The following is a 20,440-nucleotide window of genomic DNA, read 5'->3' as shown; positions in this document are numbered from 1 at the left end:
AAGTATAGTAAAGGAGAAAGTATAGTGACGGAGAAAGTATAGTGACGGAGAAAGTATAGTGACGGAGAAAGTATAGTGAAGGAGAAAGTATAGTGAAGGAGAAAGTATAGTGACGGAGAAAGTATAGTGACGGAGAAAGTATAGTGACGGAGAAAGTATAGTGACGGAGAAAGTATAGTGACGGAGAAAGTATAGTGACGGAGAAAGTATGGTGAAGGAGAAAGTATAGTGACGGAGAAAGTATAGTGACGGAGAAAGTATAGTGACAGAGAAAGTATAGTGACGGAGAAAGTATAGTGAAGGAGAAAGTATAGTGAAGGAGAAAGTATAGTGAAGGAGAAAGTATGGTGAAGGAGAAAGTATAGTGAAGGAGAAAGTATAGTGAAGGAGAAAGTATGGTGAAGGAGAAAGTATAGTGACGGAGAAAGTATAGTGACGGAGAAAGTATAGTGACGGAGAAAGTATAGTGAAGGAGAAAGTATAGTGAAGGAGAAAGTATAGTGAAGGAGAAAGTATAGTGAAGGAGAAAGTATAGTGAAGGAGAAAGTATAGTGAAGGAGAAAGTATAGTGAAGGAGAAAGTATAGTGAAGGAGAAAGTATAGTGAAGGATAAAGTATAGTGCCGAGGAGAAAGTATAATGAAGGAGAAAGTATAGTGAAGGAGAAAGTATAGTGAAGGAGAAAGTATATTGAAGGAGAAAGTATAGTGACGGAGAAAGTATAGTGACGGAGAAAGTATAGTGAAGGAGAAAGTATGGTGAAGGAGAAAGTATAGTGAAGGAGAAAGTATAGTGACGGAGAAAGTATAGTGACGGAGAAAGTATAGTGAAGGAGAAAGTATAGTGAAGGAGAAAGTATAGTGAAGGAGAAAGTATAGTGAAGGAGAAAGTATAGTGAAGGAGAAAGTATAGTGACGGAGAAAGTATGGTGACGGAGAAAGTATGGTGACGGAGAAAGTATGGTGAAGGAGAAAGTATGGTGAAGGAGAAAGTATAGTGAAGGAGAAAGTATAGTGACGGAGAAAGTATAGTGACGGTGAAAGTATAGTGACGGAGAAAGTATAGTGACGGAGAAAGTATAGTGACGGAGAAAGTATAGTGACGGAGAAAGTATAGTGACGGTGAAAGTATAGTGACGGAGAAAGTATAGTGACGGAGAAAGTATAGTGACGGAGAAAGTATAGTGAAGGAGAAAGTATAGTGAAGGAGAAAGTATAGTGAAGGAGAAAGTATAGTGAAGGAGAAAGTATAGTGAAGGAGAAAGTATGGTGAAGGAGAAAGTATGGTGAAGGAGAAAGTATAGTGAAGGAGAAAGTATAGTGAAGGAGAAAGTATAGTGAAGGAGAAAGGATAGTGACGGAGAAAGGATAGTGACGGAGAAAGTATAGTGAAGGAGAAAGTATAGTGAAGGAGAAAGTATAGTGAAGGAGAAAGTATAGTGAAGGAGAAAATATAGTGAAGGAGAAAGTATAGTGAAGGAGAAAGTACAGTGAAGGAGAAAGTATAGTGAAGGAGAAAGTATAGTGACGGAGAAAGTATAGTGACAGAGAAAGTATAGTGACGGAGAAAGTATAGTGAAGGAGAAAGTATAGTAAAGGAGAAAGTATAGTGACGGAGAAAGTATAGTGACGGAGAAAGTATAGTGAAGGAGAAAGTATAGTGAAGGAGAAAGTATAGTGACGGAGAAAGTATAGTGACGGAGAAAGTATAGTGACGGAGAAAGTATAGTGACGGAGAAAGTATAGTGACGGAGAAAGTATAGTGACGGAGAAAGTATAGTGACGGAGAAAGTATAGTGAAGAAAACAGTATAGTGAAGGAGAAAGTATAGTGAAGGAGAAAGTATAGTGAAGGAGAAAGTATAGTGACGGAGAAAGTATAGTGACGAAGAAAGTATAGTGACGGAGAAAGTACAGTGACGGAGAAAGTATAGTGACGGAGAAAGTATAGTGACGGAGAAAGTATAGTGACGGAGAAAGTATAGTGAAGGAGAAAGTATAGTGACGGAGAAAGTATAGTGAAGGAGAAAGTATAGTGAAGGAGAAAGTATAGTGACGGAGAAAGTGCAGTGACGGAGAAAGTATGGTGAAGGAGAAAGTATAGTGAAGGAGAAAGTATGGTGAAGGAGAAAGTATGGTGAAGGAGAAAGTATGGTGAAGGAGAAAGTATAGCGACAGAGAAAGTATAGCGATGGAGAAAGTATAGCGACGGAGAAAGTATAGTGACGGAGAAAGTATAGTGACGGAGAAAGTATAGTGACGGAGAAAGTATAGTGAAGGAGAAAGTATAGTGAAGGAGAAAGTATAGTGAAGGAGAAAGTATAGTGACGGAGAAAGTATAGTGAAGGAGAAAGTATCGTGACGGAGAAAGTATAGTGAAGGAGAAAGTATAGTAAAGGAGAAAGTATAGTAAAGGAGAAAGTATAGTGACGGAGAAAGTATAGTGACGGAGAAAGTATAGTGAAGGAGAAAGTATAGTGAAGGAGAAAGTATAGTGACGGAGAAAGTATAGTGACGGAGAAAGTATAGTGACGGAGAAAGTATAGTGACGGAGAAAGTATAGTGAAGGAAACAGTATAGTGAAGGAGAAAGTATAGTGAAGGAGAAAGTATAGTAACAGAGAAAGTATAGTGACGGAGAAAGTATAGTGACGGAGAAAGTATAGTGACGGAGAAAGTATAGTGACGGAGAAAGTATGGTGAAGGAGAAAGTATAGTGACGGAGAAAGTATAGTGACGGAGAAAGTATAGTGACAGAGAAAGTATAGTGACGGAGAAAGTATAGTGAAGGAGAAAGTATAGTGAAGGAGAAAGTATAGTGAACGAGAAAGTATGGTGAAGGAGAAAGTATAGTGAAGGAGAAAGTATAGTGAAGGAGAAAGTATGGTGAAGGAGAAAGTATAGTGACGGAGAAAGTATAGTGACGGAGAAAGTATAGTGACGGAGAAAGTATAGTGACGGAGAAAGTATAGTGACGGAGAAAGTATAGTGAAGGAGAAAGTATAGTGAAGGAGAAAGTATAGTGAAGGAGAAAGTATAGTGAAGGAGAAAGTATAGTGAAGGATAAAGTATAGTGCCGAGGAGAAAGTATAATGAAGGAGAAAGTATAGTGAAGGAGAAAGTATAGTGAAGGAGAAAGTATAGTGAAGGAGAAAGTATAGTGACGGAGAAAGTATAGTGAAGGAGAAAGTATGGTGAAGGAGAAAGTATAGTGAAGGAGAAAGTATAGTGAAGGAGAAAGTATAGTGACGGAGAAAGTATAGTGAAGGAGAAAGTATAGTGAAGGAGAAAGTATAGTGAAGGAGAAAGTATAGTGAAGGAGAAAGTATAGTGAAGGAGAAAGTATAGTGACGGATAAAGTATAGTGACGGAGAAAGTATGGTGAAGGAGAAAGTATGGTGAAGGAGAAAGTATAGTGAAGGAGAAAGTATAGTGACGGAGAAAGTATAGTGACGGTGAAAGTATAGTGACGGAGAAAGTATAGTGACGGAGAAAGTATAGTGACGAAGAAAGTATAGTGACGGAGAAAGTATAGTGACGGTGAAAGTATAGTGACGGAGAAAGTATAGTGACGGAGAAAGTATAGTGACGGAGAAAGTATAGTGACGGAGAAAGTATAGTGAAGGAGAAAGTATAGTGAAGGAGAAAGTATAGTGAAGGAGAAAGTATAGTGAAGGAGAAAGTATAGTGACGGAGAAAGTATGGTGAAGGAGAAAGTATGGTGAAGGAGAAAGTATAGTGAAGGAGAAAGTATAGTGACGGAGAAAGTATAGTGAAGGAGAAAGTATAGTGAAGGAGAAAGGATAGTGACGGAGAAAGTATAGTGAAGGAGAAAGTATAGTGAAGGAGAAAGTATAGTGAAGGAGAAAGTATAGTGAAGGAGAAAGTATAGTGAAGGAGAAAGTATAGTGAAGGAGAAAGTACAGTGAAGGAGAAAGTATAGTGAAGGAGAAAGTATAGTGACGGAGAAAGTATAGTGACAGAGAAAGTATAGTGACGGAGAAAGTATAGTGAAGGAGAAAGTATAGTAAAGGAGAAAGTACAGTGAAGGAGAAAGTATAGTGACGGAGAAAGTATAGTGAAGGAGAAAGTATGGTGAATGAGAAAGTATAGTGAAGGAGAAAGTATAGTGAAGGAGAAAGTATAGTGAAGGAGAAAGTATAGTGAAGGAGAAAGTATAGTGAAGGAGAAAGTATAGTGACGGAGAAAGTATACAGGGCTGTCTATACTGGTACATTGCGAAACCAAACCGAAAGCCTTTCCCACATATTTGACATGCAAGGATTATTTGTAAAGATCTAAAAAAAAAAAGCGAAGTTGGGGAGAACGTATAGAGCTTGCATGTACCAGGTTTGAACCGCTGTGGAACACCTAAAAAGTATTGAGTAAATGGAAGACTTACCAAAACTGATATACAATAAACTATGGAAACTAACCATATCTCCTCGAAGACAAGCAACCAGCCAATTGTGGATACTAGGCGGTTCTGTAGTCACAAAATCGGGGACTTTCAACGCTTTTAAACGATCTGGGATAAAAAAAACAAGATCCTATTTTTAAACTACAATGGTACCTCTATTAGGCGGCCACCCTTAACACCGTGCCAAATAGTAGCACTGTACCTTAGACCACGGATTGCATAATAACGTGAAATAAACTGGGTGAAAATAGAACGCATCTGCAACCAGATGTATTTGTTATTAACTCTACGGTAAGGCTAGCAGGCTTCAACTTTATGTCTGTGTGAATAAACAGATCCGTTAATGTTTATTTGGTTGGGGCAATACTTCGCAAAGGATGAAAAGTTGAACTTCCTGTAGCCAGCACTAGCGACTCCTCACTTCTCGTGTTTGCAACGTTTGATTGGCTAGCCGGCACCCTTTACCGGATGATAGGATGATAGTAACCCAGGAAACAACAACAGGAGATGAGTGGCAAGTTCTAGCACCTTAGTCAAAAGTTACAGGATGAGTGGCAAGTTCTAGCACCTTAGTCAAGAGTTACAGGATAAGATAAATGGCAAGTTCTAGCACCTTGGTCAAGAGTTACAAGATGAGTGGCAAGTTCTAGCACCTTAGTCAAGAGTTACAAGATGAGTGGCAAGTTCTAGCACCTTAGTCAAGAGTTACAGGATGAGTGGCAAGTTCTAGCACCTTAGTCAAGAGTTACAGGATGAGTGGCAAGTTCTAGCACCTTAGTCAAGAGTTACAGGATGAGTGTCAAGTTCTAGCACCTTAGTCAAGAGTTACAGGATGAGTGGCAAGTTCTAGCACCTTAGTCAAGAGTTACAGGATGAGTGGCAAGTTCTAGCACCTTAGTCAAGAGTTACAGGATGAGTGGCAAGTTCTAGCACCTTAGTCAAGAGGTACAGGATAAGATGAGAGGCAAGTTCTAGCACCTTAGTTAAGAGGTACAGGATGAGTGGCAAGTTCTAGCACCTTAGTCAAGAGTTACAGGATGAGTGGCAAGTTCTAGCACCTTAGTCAAGAGTTACAGGATGAGTGTCAAGTTCTAGCACCTTAGTCAAGAGTTACAGGATGAGTGGCAAGTTCTAGCACCTTAGTCAAGAGTTACAGGATGAGTGGCAAGTTCTAGCACCTTAGTCAAGAGTTACAGGATGAGTGGCAAGTTCTAGCACCTTAGTCAAGAGTTACAGGATGAGTGGCAAGTTCTAGCACCTTAGTCAAGAGTTACAGGATGAGTGGCAAGTTCTAGCACCTTAGTCAAGAGGTACAGGATGAGTGGCAAGTTCTAGCACCTTAGTCAAGAGTTACAGGATGAGTGGCAAGTTCTAGCACCTTAGTCAAGAGTTACAGGATGAGTGTCAAGTTCTAGCACCTTAGTCAAGAGTTACAGGATGAGTGGCAAGTTCTAGCACCTTAGTCAAGAGTTACAGGATGAGTGGCAAGTTCTAGCACCTTAGTCAAGAGTTACAGGATGAGTGGCAAGTTCTAGCACCTTAGTCAAGAGTTACAGGATGAGTGGCAAGTTCTAGCACCTTAGTCAAGAGTTACAGGATGAGTGGCAAGTTCTAGCACCTTAGTCAAGAGGTACAGGATGAGTGGCAAGTTCTAGCACCTTAGTCAAGAGTTACAGGATGAGTGGCAAGTTCTAGCACCTTAGTCAAGAGTTACAGGATAAGTGTCAAGTTCTAGCACCTTAGTCAAGAGGTACAGGATGAGAGGCAAGTTCTAGCACCTTAGTCAAGAGGTACAGGATGAGTGGCAAGTTCTAGTACCTTAGTCAAGAGTTACAAGATGAGTGGCAAGTTCTAGTACTTTAGTCAAGAGTTACAAGATGAGTGGCAAGTTCTAGCACCTTAGTCAAGAGTTACAGGATGAGTGGCAAGTTCTAGCACCTTAGTCGAGAGTTACAGGATGAGTGGCAAGTTCTAGCACCTTAGTCAAGAGTTACAGGACGAGTGGCAAGTTCTAGCACCTTAGTCAAGAGTTACAGGATGAGTGGCAAGTTCTAGCACCTTAGTCAAGAGTTACAGGATGAGTGGCAAGTTCTAGCACCTTAGTCAAGAGTTACAGGATGAGTGGCAAGTTCTAGCACCTTAGTCAAGAGGTACAGGATGAGAGGCAAGTTCTAGCACCTTAGTCAAGAGGTACAGGATCAGTGGCAAGTTCTAGTACCTTAGTCAAGAGTTACAAGATGAGTGGCAAGTTCTAGCACCTTAGTCAAGATTTACAGGATAAGATAAGTGAAAAGTTCTAGCACCTTAGTCAAGAGTTACAGGATAAGATGAGTGGCAAGTTCTAGCACCTTAGTCAAGAGGTACAGGATAAGATAAGTGGCAAGTTCTAGCACCTTAATGTTTATTTGGTTGGGGCAATACTTCGCAAAGGATGAAAAGTTGAACTTCCTGTAGCCAGCACTAGTGACTTCTCACTTCTCGTGTTTGCAACGTTTGATTGGCTAGCCGGCACCCTTTACCGGATGATAGGATGATAGTAACCCAGGAAACAGCAACAGAAGAAAACAGCAAGTTCTAGCACCTTAGTCAAGAGGTACAGGATAAGATGATGGGCAAGTTCTAGCACCTTAGTCAAGAGGTACAGGATAAGATGAGAGGCAAGTTCTAGCACCTTAGTCAAGAGTTACAAGATATCATACCTTTCAGCTGCCCCGTCGGCTCAGTATAAGGGCTCTGTACGAGAACCGGATAATCACGATAATAGTGATACGTGTACCGCTCCCAGCCTAGATCCCTGAACACAAACAAAACTCAGAACAGAAAAAGGAAGTCGAACCGTAAAATCGGCCTATATTTGCGCGTGTTAAACAGGAAAACGAGTTGTGATGTTTACACCAAATTGTTTAAATAACAAAGTTTGGGGAATTTTGATACCGAAAAATAAATCAAACTTCTGCCTTTTCATATAATGAGAAACTTTAAGCATGGCGCTCGGGACTCTTATTTTCACGAACGCCAGGCCAGCTAAGATTGGAGCTAATCCTTAAAGCTGTAACAGTATAACGGTGTTCTAAAGATCGAGAGGAGCAATCTTTTACCTTGAAAGCTTGCAGAGGAAGTGGCACAGCACTTGCTGATCTTTCCTCGAAAATATGTCAAGCTTTAAATCCTATTGGAACAAATGTGCAAATACAATGTTTACAAAGAATAGTTACTCATTTCTGTGTTCTGTTCAGGGCATTGATACAAACAGTCTCCGTGAGATCTACGAGTACGCTTATACAAGAGTATGTAGTCTTATTCATATACCTCGTAAACTAGATGAAGAGTGAACAAAACCGACGGCAGGTGATTCAGCAAGGCATCCGTGTGTTCTAATCTACGAAAAGACACAGAGACATTCATTAAAGACTTCTTATACCACGGAAACATCAGGACACGGTAAGGCCAGATCATTGAGACTTTGACATCACGGAGATATGACCCAAAAACTAGACAACAGTAGCATAGAAAGATGCTCTATGCTCCGTTTTATATATATCAATTCTCAGTCATACACAAGGGGGTAGGAACGTACAGAACTTTATTTATTCTTCATTGGTAAAGCTTTTCACTTTTCACCGAAAATTGGTTATAAAACTATTATCTTTACCTAATTATAAAGTAAAGAGTATAAAGTTGTATCTCAAAGGTACAGCTGTAAGGTAATGCCAGGTTTGAACATTCTCCAAACAAAAAGTCAACCCATAAGACCGCTAAAAACAAAACGCAAAGTTTTAAACTCCATTTTCCAAACGTAAATGATTACCGGAAATAGTTCTACCAAATCAACCAATACAAATGGGTGCTATCTCACATTGTTAATTCCCTGCTGACAGATTGTTTTTAATACCTGGTCGACTGGCTTAGTGTGGAGGCTGAAGTTTGGATTGATTGGAATTGTCCTCGCATGTCGCTCTGCATGTGTTGGTGGTAGTCACTGCTCAACAGCCATTCCCAGGCCTATTAGCAGAGCAATTGATGTTATAACAAATGGATGTTGTTGCACACGGTTCCGACTACTTCATGAAAGAAAAATCAATTGTTTTTCCCATTGAATCCATTCGCTATACTTTTTTTCTTAATTTCATGGTAATTATAACTTGACGCGACCGTCTTGAAGGCGTGAGTTCTCATTGTGAATCGATCGTTTGGGTAGAAAAATTCCCTGTTTTTTGTTCTGAACCAGGGAATGTGAAAATAGCTTTCCAGGTTTTTCTGAATTCTAGTCTGAAAATGACTAATTGATCTTTTGGGCAAGTCAAATTTACAGACTTTTTCTAACAGGATAATGGGTTACTTTTTTCCAGGTTTCCTATATTAGGTTTTTGGGAACTATGTGAGTAGGGAGGGAACTAGAGAAAAAACAACTCACTGCATCGCCTTCAAGTTCCTGGTCTGTCCTGGATTTCTTGGCGGCGGGTGAGTCTGATTTCATCTGGAAGACCAACCATAAACAGGTTTATTCAAATTGCGATCGAATTTATCTCTTCAACACTCTGTAACATGCGCTCAATGGTACACCCAGGAGCTAAAAAGGCATTTCTTTAGAAGAAAAGATCACTCAGCATTAACCCATATCAGCATTAGAAAGAAATTATCTCAACTAGATGGGAAGAAACCAATAAATATTTTCTTAAAGCTATATCTTTGTCTGGGATCTAAAGAACTACTTAATCATAACTTGCATTCATTTCACGGCTACGTTTCTACTTGTACTCTTATTGAAACATTTACCTGTTCATCTGGGACATCAGGAAACATTTACCTGTTCTTCCAGGCACATAAGAAAACATTCACATGTTCATCCGGGGCATCAGAAGACATTAACTTGTTCGTTCGGGACATCAGGAAACATTTACCTCCACATCCGGGACATCAGAAACATTTACCTGCTCATCCGGGACATCAGGAAACATTTACCTGTTCATCCGGGACATCAGGAAACCTTTACCTGTTCATCCGGGCACATAAGAAAACATTCACATGTTCATCCGGGGCATCAGAAGACATTAACTTGTTCGTCCGGGACATTAGGAAACATTTACCTCCTCATCTGGGACACCAGAAACATTTACCTGTTTATCCGGGACATCAGAAAACATTTACCTGTTCATTCAGGATATCAGCTCTCGTTTACCTGCTCATCCGGATCCTCAAAAGGCGTCTCTCTGTAACCCAGCATGCGTTGCAAGCATGAGACAAAACGCTCTACTCCAGACCCGCTTTCGTCAGGAATCTCCCAAAGCAGGCGGTCTGAGTTGTGGTGCGCAATGCAGTAGAATCCCAGCACTAACTGTGAGGCTGCTGAAGCTGGAAGTAGACACTTCAACGCGTTGATACAACGCAACACTGAAAAAAGAAAATTATTAATCAATATTTACAATATGGTATAACAAGAAAGACTAAAGACAAGCTGTAGAAAATAGGTGGTCTGCGAAGGCGTGGTGTAGACAAGCTATTAATCAACACAAGGTTGATCAAGTATGTTTACGTCTCTGTGAAACAGATTAGTTGCCAATTTAGCGCAACAACAGTACTCTGTCTCACAGAGGCGTACAAAATACTTTTTATCAATGCTTCCAATAAACGGGTATAATAGGAATATCATTGCCGCAAAACATCCCCATAGTACAAAACCGTCAGGAGATGAAGTGATCATAGAGTTTTAGTTTTGGTATGATAAAGTATTCTTTAAGTTTTTTCCAGTTTGCAACAGCCGTACTGCACAATTTTATTGAGAAACGATTGTGAGTTTGTGATGTGAAATGCATATTACAAAGGGCATTATCATCAGAATAAAATAAAATAAAATAAGTATACTCGCACCTGTAGGGTTTTCGCAAAGCTTTGGGAGGAGCAAGCGATACGATGTACCTCGTGCTGACATCTGACAGAACAAACGAAATGATTTATTTAAATCACTAATAATAAATCATTGGCTAGGTGGCTTCTTGATTTCCAAAGATAAATACCCACCTCTCCCTTTAACAAATATCTACTCACCCTCGAATTAACACCGCTATTCAACTTCAGAAAAACCCCTCCGCATCTTATTTACTGTATGAGAACTGCGAGTGATTATCAAATCCCCCCTAGTATGCTACCACCTACTTACCAGATTACAGCCAAAAGGAACAGGGTCCTGTAATGCGTCTACCTCAAAGCCTGGATCACTGCTGCTACTGGCTTTAATAAAAATACAACAGCTTATAAGAAACCTCTTCTTTAAGACAAACTTGCTTGCCATTATGTAGCCCATACCTTGAATATTGGCTGGCTTTTTGCTGCGATCAGTTGCAGGAGGTGATAGTAGCATAACCTGAAGGTAACACATATAAATGAAAGGCTATAATATAAACTTGAGAAGTGTTAAAGGTATCTGTCTGACCAGGAAAGTGCTGCGATCCCTGCACTATTACATGAGGAGATAATTTTAAAATAATACCTGAAGGCAACGAGATTGACAATTAACTTATTCTTACACTCAGGTTTACTCTTAAGGTAACGGAATTGACAAATAAGGTTACCCTTTTATGATGACAATAAACTTACATTTTAAATTTCTACTCTCCTTATTGCATCATTTCTCTTAATATCCCAAAAACTGTTCGAATGATTTCATGATTGCAAGAAAATCATACCTCATCAATTATAGGATCAGTGGTAGCGACTGATGCCATCCCTGCAATGTTTGGTAGATGCACAACACATGCCTGCAAGCGAAAGTGGGATTTGCTGTTAGCATCCATAAGTCACAACAGCAGCAAAGTCACGTTTTACGACCTACTCCTATAGTGTGACACTGTGGCCATCAGAATAATGTTTTTTCTTAAACATTGGCATTGCAAAAATTGCTCCGATGTGCGCTTAGCGTTTCTTCGCCACACTGATTGACTATCGACATTGATGGCAATCAGTTAATAGGTTTTTCACATCTTTATTGGCCTCACACAGTCATTATCCATTAACGTCAGTTTTCCACTTATTGGCGGGTATGACGCAGCATGGAGTTGCACAGAATTCTTAACGGCACTTTTTTGAAGCTTTGCAGTCTTTTGTCAAGCCTGTCGCCAGGCAGGACACTTGTCATCTCACCAACTGGCAAGGTGACCACAGTAGGCTGCACAGGGTATTTTTGTACTGGCTTGAGCTAAACCCATGTTTCATTGTCACATAAGCAGTTGAGTAACAGGTATACTGTACCTTTATTTGTCCACTATACAGGATTAGAGATGAATCCATTCCCAGCACAAGCATCATGTTGAGCTCCTATCAGAAGAAGCAGTTGGTGGCATCAACAATGTCTGCACCCAGTTCATCAATAAATCATATAAAACAATAAAACCCTAGCAATTTTTGACAAACATACAGCAGTCCCTAAAAGAGGTGTAGCAATCAAATATTCACTAAAAACCAAGCGCTTTTTTTGCTTTCAGATATGTATTGATAGGGATAAAATGATTGATGATAATTATAACCTGTTTATAAACCTATCAATAATGTTTGCAAAGATTACAGTAGCATACAATTTGTATGTTAATGTCAAAATACCTTGATTTCAACAACATCCTTAGCTGGGATGTCCTCGGCAGGTACAACAATAAGCTGTTTGCTGTCCTCATTAGACAGCAACTTCAGTAGTCTGTAAACACAAAAGAGAAAATGTGGTATTCTGTAAACTCCTGTTCACAATAGCAATTTTATTGCACAACATGAACTGCAGTTTTTATCCAATTGTGAGTGACTCAATTACCGGTTTATATGAAACTCACTATGATACTAAAATTATCTTGGTTTTTAGTAAGAACAGACAATATCAAATTTTTTCAACCTCAAAGGACTATTAAAAAATCTAATTTTCTATCAATTGTCAACCCAGAAGTACTTTCACAGCTGGTCAAAGATGAGGATTTGAATATTCCCAGTGATATTGTCCAGGTCCTTATTGCCAGAAGAGGCCCAAGTGGTAACCAACCTTAGTCTGTTGGTATGCTTCACCAAATAACACACATAGATGTTACCAAACATGTCAGAAGTCAGTAACACTTTACTGGCTTTGCCTTTGGCTCCATGTCTGGGAACAAAGAAAGTGTGGTACATCAGTAACATACTGAGTAGTGTTGAGGGGCAAGGGGTCGTGCCCATTTCTTCCCTAAAACCATAAGGTGATGACCAGTAGGGGTGTGGCTGTGCCCCCAAAATTTTCTCAATGACCATTATATCTTGCCCTAACAAGTTTTTTTAAAGTCCCTTAGGCCTTGTACTGAGATGTCCTTAACATCTCCTGTACACATTTGAATCGGTACCATGTCTAAACATACTCCCCTTAAAGAAGGACAATAAGAAGCCATTTATCATTCACAACGGTGCTGGATGTGAAAATTTTCATTCACCAATATGGGTAGGGAATGTATAGTATATAAAGGAGGGACCTGAAACAAAATAGCAAAAAGTGGTTGTATTCAATTTTCAATTAAAGGGGATCTAAAGGTATTGCGAATTCAAATTAGCCAAGCTCCTTCCAATTCCGTTTCTGACATTATTTGCTGTTGTCGACACTTCAGGTGCTTTATTGTTTTGTATGTTCCATACCTACCTTACAGCTGTTGGAGCCTCTTGCCATGTATGTCTGAGGCAGATCTCAGGGGCTAACGGCTCAAAGCCCTCAAGATAGGACTCATCTCTAGCCCCTCCACCAGGGGGAGAGCGGAACACAGCAGGAGAACGGGCATTCATCATAAGTGGGGATTCTATATAAAGATAAGAATAAACAAACCAGAATTTCATGTAAACTTTGTTGTTGAAATGTTGTCATTGATGGAACTGCAAGTCTGTATACATCATTATTGAACAGGGGGGCCATCATTTTTTCTGTGTATCTTCTCTTATTGATTGCAGTGATATTTTTTTTCTTTCATGTGGGAACCTCCGATTTGAGTGTGGGGGGTTTGTCTGAGTACCCTGACTTCTATAACCACTAGGCTATGGGCATGGGGATAACATTGGTGATAATGCTGATGATACAGTATCAATGGCAACAATGATTATGATGATAATGGTGCATCATTGATGGTTATAATGGCAACAATAACAATGATTATATGATGATAATGGTGCATCACTGATGATATTGATGGAAACCATGATAATAATTATGATTATAATGGTGCATTATTGATGATTATGATGGCAACAATAACAATGATTATGATGATAATGGTGCAGAGATCATGGTGCTAAAGATCACATGACAAAAGGTGACTCACCAAGAAATGGCGACCTTGTATTGGTAGCAGGAACCTGTCCTAGCGCTGGAGACATCAAGCGAAGTGGAACAGGAGACTGTAATTGGGACCTTCCAGCAGGAGAAGGGGTGTACAGGCGTAACGGGGAGTGAGTAGGAGTGGCTAGTGATAATCGTGAGAAGACAGAGGCGGAGAATGAAGGTGTGTGATGTTGTTGTGACAAACTTTGATCTGGGTAAAGCTGTGGTGTGCGAGGAGACTGTGGAACATCCTACAAGGAAAACAATCTGGGTAGCATTTATTTATTTATTCACAAGATTCTAACAGAGGTGCAGAAGTGCACCTCTGAAAACCTGCTTTGAATGGGGCTCTATTTTTCATAAGGTTCTGTTTATATCATTGAAGGGTTACAGAACAACACACAAAAGAATTTCTATAGTAGAAAGTAAACTATCAAGTACATAAGGCTGGGTTTAAAGCTGGTGAAGTTGACACTTTTCTGAGAAAAGTTTCTTTATGTATAAATTATGGAGCCACTATCTTTGTGACCCTTTAGCTTGAATGCCAAAAAGTATGGCTACTAATTGACAAAGGAATGGTTTAACCTACGTACATGTGGTATACTTAGGCAAACAAAGCAGTTACATCGCTAACTGAGACTCAAAGTTCAGGGCAAGCTGCAACAACTAAGACAAAACATGCCCATCACTAAGGGATTAACAACCACCATTCAATAACTGCATCACCAATGGTTGGTTGGAAATGCAAACATCATGATCTCCAGTCGTCTCTAGCCCATCCCAGCACTACTGGTGCTATGTGTTGCTGTATACTGTAGTGACTCACCTCCTGCACAGCATCGCTAAGTAGCCAGAGAGAGTGAAGGCCAAGCAAAGAATCATACATCATGACTACTGGGGGCTTCTCTGTCGCATACAACACGTTTAGAGTAGGATCACAGATGTAGGACACTTTATCTGGGAATCAGGAAAACACATTATATTTGTCAAAATTTGTCAGGAAAAAGGAATAATAATTACTAACTGAATAACCATAAAAATCTTTTATTTTTAAGCATCAAAATGCTTTTAAGTCATCCCTTTTAGGTGGGTGAACTGTGAAAGCTTCTTTTGAAAAGTACTGCGCACTATCTAATCCAGAAACATTTCCTGGTATAATATTTACTTTTTATTGTTTAGGAAAAAAAGCCCATACTACTGTACTAATTCAAAATAAAAATTTAATTATATATTCATATTGGTTCCTTTAAGATGTACTGTAGGGTGTTAAAAATGGTGTTTGTATATAATACAATGACAGATAATGAAGTACTTAATGAGGTCGTTACCATGGGCATGGGAGGTCACGGGTCTTGGTTCATCTAGAGGGTGAAGCAGGCTGAAGAGAGTTGGCACCTCCCTGCAGAAACACATAACAGACAAGTTGGTGGAGAACCCAATCCTTTTTTGCATCCATTTATGGATTTACAGTAAGTCTACAATTTTCCCTGAAGAATTTTAATTACACTGGAAAAAGTTTGGTGTTGGCTATTTGCATGATGTTGGCACCCACTGGCAAACAAAAATAGATTTTACACCGTTGCGTCCGTTTTTATACCTGCTACCGTGCAATAAGCCCACTTGTCAACCAGACCTTGAGGCCCTCTAGCCTGCCTTTCCCTCACTGATGTCTCTTTAAGCCCCCTTGAGTCTTGTAAAGGCCCGGCTGGTGTTTATGCTCAAGTAATGCTGAAGTCCGCTCAATGCCCGCTAGCAAACATAAGGCCCATTGTTTTCGGCTTAATGCCTGCTTGCGTCCAGAAAGCCTGCTACTGCCTTTTCAATGCCAGCTAGCTCCCATAAGATCCGCTGCCATCCACAAGGCCCTTTACTGTCCGTTTGACACCCACTACCATTCTTGTTATGCATTTACTTTAGTAAGTAATGTTGTTGACTAAAAAAATGTGTTGCAGTTTTGCCCGCCCAGTAGTCACTGAAAGGGCCCGGCTAGCCCTAGTCCAGTTTTTCCCAGCACAAACAAAGTTTTGCTGTCTTTCCTATCACCTTATTAAAAAATTCATGCTAACAGACAAGTAGGAGTAAGTACGCAGCTGCTTTGTCTCCTATTATATTTGTTCTACAAAGGAGTTCTTTTGTCCCTATTCTTCTCGTTCTTTGTGACGAGGTGCGGATATTGTTCATTTGCCCAATCAAATTGCAGCTTGTAAGAGCTGCGTACTGACCAACAAGTAGATGGCGTTTGTCGAGGCAAGCTAGCGGGCGTTAAGCGGGCATGTCTTAAGAGGCCCGCAAGCAGGCAAGTCGTGGGCCTACCTTTGAAAAGGAGGCTAGCGGGCCTTCTTTAAAGTTCGGTTTAGCGGGCATATAGTTTCTCAAGAGAGGATGCTAGCGGGCCAGTAGTGGACACTTTCACCAGAAAAAAACAGTTGTCTTGATGAAAATGTGAGGGGGGCAAATGGTCTGGCCTGGCTAAATCAGTTATTATAAAAAAGACCATCAAATGACTGCATTTTATTGACAGTTGTAGTCAAACGTATGTTGCTTTCTTTTGTACATGATGACATGACATAAGAAAATACAACTCTAGTTCTTGCAAAGTGTTCATTAGAGGGGGACAAATGGTCAGGCCTAAACAAATCGGCAATAACTTGAATTATTATTGGAAACAAAAATATTACACACAAAAAAACGAAATATTTGGGCAATGTCAATCCAATATATGTTATAGACTTTTAAATAAAACATCAATAAAGAATATTATTTCCAATTCGTAAGGCAAATGGCGTGATGTTACGCGTCCTTTTTGCTTAATTTAAACAAAAACAAAAACTTAAACAAAAACTATGTCAGCCAAAAGCAAAAATTATCTTTCAATCTATTGGAATGATATTGTCTAACAGCCTTAACATATTGCTTTTCAATAAAAAGATTTGAAAGCATAATTATTCCAGAATTTTGGGCAGAAATTGGCGTGTTTTTGAGTGGGTACCAACATCATGCACAATAAATACTGGTGAATCCGATCCAAATATTCTAGTTCAAAATCTTGACTAATTGGATGTTTTGATTTATTGATCCAAGATCAGGCAGGCTCTTTAATGCCAAGAGGTTTGTATCAGGCCTACAGAAATGTGGTTCTATTCCCATGGTAAATAAATCAGAATAAAAACATGTACTCTTAACATTTGCTCTACCCTCATTCATTCCCCTTGTTAACCGACCTGGTTGGGCCAGATAACTGTGATTGATGTGGGTTAACTGAACATTGCTGTTCAGAGCCCTAAGGCACATGAACACATACACCTTGAAAATAATAATAATAATCACAACCTGATGTACCTCTCCCACTCTATCTGTCTAGAAGGCCCTTTTTTTCATTTTCTACCTTGTGTCCAGCAAGAAAACTGGGTTTAACCCTCCCAAACAACCCCACTATAGGCCTTCCTTACTTTCCTACCTTTTTTGTCCAGCAAGTTCACTTGGTGTGACAGCTCTTTCAAGCATAAGCCCTCCAGGAATGGCCCAAACATTATTCACCTTGGACAACAACACCAACATAGTCAATGATGATACTAGCAATAAAAACTGCTGATGGATCTTTGTGTTTGCCTTGAAGTGACAAAGTGATAGGACGTATAAAAATGAAAGTCTAAATCAAGTGTCCTCGAGTATTTAAGGCATTGTGGCATAGGCATATCATTACTAAAGGTAGTTATGGCCAGAGGGGTTATTGTGGTTCTACTGTACATTCATTCCATCCACAGTAAATATGTGTAGTAAAGGTTATAGTGCCAGGCCAGTAGCCAGTGGGGGGGGGGGGGGGGGGGGGTTCAGAAGAAGAAAAAGTTAGGGTGAGCTACCTAAGAGAAAATGGTCCGCTAAATGGGTATATGAACCCCCACCCCTGCTCAAAATCCTGGCTATGGGCTTGAGGCCTGAGTTTTCTTGCTATGACTGTGTGGTGGTGTATATAGACAGTGGTGTATACTACATATGTGAAGGCTCAAGAGATGAGTCCTTCAACCTTATCCATAAATAGAAGAACCACAGGAACAAGAACATCAATTGTCAGACACAAAATTCAAGTCAAAAGACTGTGAGCTTTTAACTGTGATCCAAACATGAGCAACAGTTTTTTTTAATGTAACCTTTTACTTTCTCCATGATGGTTGCGAAGGAGTTATCATACTGTACGGTCAACATCAATTGTCAGACACAAAATTCAAGTCAAAAGACTGTGAGCTTTTAACTGTGATCCAAACATGAGCAACAGTTTTTTTAATGCAACCTTTTACTTTCTCCATGATGGTTGCAAAGGAGTTATTATACTCTACAGTATGCATAATATACTAAAAATATTATTTCTTTTTGTGTGCAGTTTTGAATAGAAAACAAGATATAAAGCACTTCTGCCTTTGCCTCCACCAAAAATACCTTACAACTACTCCAGGACCTCTCTAGGATTTGATTCTTACCAAGAAGGGAAGTGAAGCAACGTGCGTAAGACCGTCTTCACCAAACACATTCAGATACTCCTTTTCAAATACACACAGACACTTTTGGAGTTCTAAAAAACATCATTCATCAAATTGTAGAATCCATAAAGAATGGCTATCGCAAGGAGCATAGCGGTCAAGATAGGTGTCTAGATGTATAAGATACCTATGGCCTTATGTCTGTACATCCACAAAAATTTTTATACATGGGTACTTTACCGCCCTTGGCACCGGAGTCAAGGACTTGAAAATTCTATATGTTCTTCAGGAAGATCTGTCAGGTGGTGTCTACATACAGTAGGTAGAAAATTGAATAGAAGCATTGTTTTGTCATCATTGATTCTATTTCTTGGCAAAATTGACACCAAAGAATGCTTTAATCCGATAAATAGATTATCTGGTTGCTATAATAGAGATAAAAGGACTTCATAGAGATTGGACTCAATAGTGATCGAGTGAAAGTGGCGCCTTCAATTAAGGATGGTTCTTCCCTATAGAAAACAAACCTTTCTCTTCTTTATCCGCTGATGGCAGAGAGAACTTGCACCATATGGCTTCAACCACCTCAGAGTTAACAGTAAATGTCTTGACAGGAACCCAAGAATCCTGGGCCGCTCCCTGACTCCATACGACTGTGTTACCCCGGACATACAGCTACGAGGTAAAGTAAACTTATAACATCATAATTCATACTACAGTAGACCAAAAAAGTGGCATTGCTTTACCATTTTTTAACATATCCAAAGAGCATATTGCCTAAACTTATGGCAAAGCCCCAATCTCCCTCTACTGACTATGCTCAAATGTAATGGATGCCTTACCAAAACAATAAAGAATTTTTTTCAGATATTTGTTGTTCCTCTAATTTGAGCGTGAAAGCAGACAAAACAGCCATAAATTATCTAACAATATAGCCTGGGTAGAGTTCTTATCCAATATACATCTCACAATCTCTTGGTTTTGAGGCAGTTTTGGAATTATCAGGGTTGGTAGATAATATATTATGTAAAATATATGACTCATTTCTTAACATTGATAAGAGACCATGGGGTACATGATATGAGGTTTATTGGTGTTACACGTTGTCCATGAATGGATATACCTCTTCTTCACATACATCGCCACCCAGTCCATCATTTCTGCTACTGCTATAAATCTTCCATTTTTCAGACTGTGACAAAAATCAGAGAAGAGAGAAATTCAAAAGATATATTTAAAAAATCAGCAGTTTAGAACTAGAAGTTAACATAAGTTCTATTAGATATCATTTTCTGACCTGGAATTTTCTCTTTTCTGTCTCCGAAGTCGAGAGATGGTGTTGGGAACCCTCTGCCAAATCATTGTGGCTATTTTCCTCTTTTTCTCCAAATGGGTGTGCTCTGTAATAATCCCGTCCATAGGGGACAAAAGGGACAAACCGGGCAGGCTTTACTGACATTTTATCCATGGTAATTCCCTTTTATCTAAAAAAAACAGTGGTGTTCTTGCGAAAAACATTCTTTCGCCGCCATTTTGGAATCAAGTTTGGCGGGCAACAGGACCCAGTTTTTGTCGCGCACACCACAGGTAAACCGTTCAAAAATAAACCTGCCATGCATATACACCATTATCCAAAAAACGTTGTTTTGGGAATTGGTCTTTTTCTATCACGTTGTTTTGTAGTTACTCAAGCATTGAACCCCATTGTTTTTGATAATCAAAATTACAACTTACAAATGAGACGTGTCTCTAATCGCTTGCATACACGTCCTCCCGCCGCCATAGAGTGGGTCGTTTCTTACTAAAACGATAATCATATCAGGGGCGTGGGCAGGGGGTGGCCCAGAGCCCCACCCCCCCCCCCCCCCACCTTCTGGCCAAGTCAAAATACAAGTTAAAAATGTTAATCACAGAATTGCGCTAACAAAGCTTAGACTAAGCAACCACAAACTAGCTATCGAAACATAAGGACGATAATGAATTGAGGGAACAAATGTATAGGGTTTTTCAATCCGCAACCAAAACAGAATCTAAAAGCAATGCCTCCTGCCATAGCATTTTTGAAGGTGATAAGTTTGAAACAGGAGAGTGCAACCAAAAAAAATAGCTCAATTTGTTTGGGAAGCAACAAAAATTAGGGAAAGTTCTATGTAATGAGAATTACAAAGTAAGATAATATAGAATTTATTGTAAATAGGAATATGAATTGAAAACCAATTTTTTTTTCAACATGAATGTATTT

At 39.6% G+C, this 20,440-nt stretch overlaps 1 protein-coding gene across 4 annotated transcripts in view; it reads right to left on the bottom strand.

Annotated features, from left to right (window-relative positions):
• LOC5511886 (anaphase-promoting complex subunit 1) overlaps window positions 1–19,768 on the bottom strand; it is a 50,674-nt gene extending 30,906 nt beyond the window's left edge. Inside the window, exons 1-23 of one of the 4 annotated variants that reach the window (XM_032381244.2) lie at window positions 19,496–19,768; window positions 19,322–19,390; window positions 18,726–18,873; window positions 18,199–18,290; window positions 17,181–17,260; window positions 15,052–15,122; window positions 14,550–14,680; window positions 13,725–13,974; window positions 13,055–13,208; window positions 12,434–12,532; window positions 12,010–12,100; window positions 11,662–11,727; window positions 11,100–11,171; window positions 10,720–10,777; window positions 10,574–10,644; window positions 10,285–10,345; window positions 9,596–9,807; window positions 8,831–8,893; window positions 8,309–8,418; window positions 7,726–7,795; window positions 7,515–7,585; window positions 7,116–7,210; window positions 4,433–4,524 (exon numbers count right to left, since the gene is read on the bottom strand). In XM_032381244.2, coding sequence (XP_032237135.2) covers window positions 4,433–4,524; window positions 7,116–7,210; window positions 7,515–7,585; window positions 7,726–7,795; window positions 8,309–8,418; window positions 8,831–8,893; window positions 9,596–9,807; window positions 10,285–10,345; window positions 10,574–10,644; window positions 10,720–10,777; window positions 11,100–11,171; window positions 11,662–11,727; window positions 12,010–12,100; window positions 12,434–12,532; window positions 13,055–13,208; window positions 13,725–13,974; window positions 14,550–14,680; window positions 15,052–15,122; window positions 17,181–17,260; window positions 18,199–18,290; window positions 18,726–18,873; window positions 19,322–19,390; window positions 19,496–19,666 — 2,397 coding nt within the window. In that variant the 5' untranslated portion in view covers window positions 19,667–19,768. Of the gene's footprint in view, window positions 1–4,432; window positions 4,525–7,115; window positions 7,211–7,514; window positions 7,586–7,725; window positions 7,796–8,308; window positions 8,419–8,830; window positions 8,894–9,595; window positions 9,808–10,284; window positions 10,346–10,573; window positions 10,645–10,719; window positions 10,778–11,099; window positions 11,172–11,661; window positions 11,728–12,009; window positions 12,101–12,433; window positions 12,533–13,054; window positions 13,209–13,724; window positions 13,975–14,549; window positions 14,681–15,051; window positions 15,125–17,180; window positions 17,261–18,198; window positions 18,291–18,725; window positions 18,874–19,321; window positions 19,391–19,495 lie in introns of those variants that run through there. The other 3 variants (XM_048730002.1, XM_048730003.1, XM_032381233.2) reach the window with 3 other exon arrangements.
• Window positions 19,769–20,440: the final 672 nt, after the last annotated feature.

Source organism: Nematostella vectensis, chromosome 7, assembly GCF_932526225.1.
Source record: "Nematostella vectensis chromosome 7, jaNemVect1.1, whole genome shotgun sequence".
NCBI classification, from domain to species: Eukaryota; Metazoa; Cnidaria; class Anthozoa; order Actiniaria; family Edwardsiidae; genus Nematostella; species Nematostella vectensis.
Note: the sequence above shows the minus strand (reverse complement) of the source record. Positions and strands in the feature narration are given on the sequence as shown.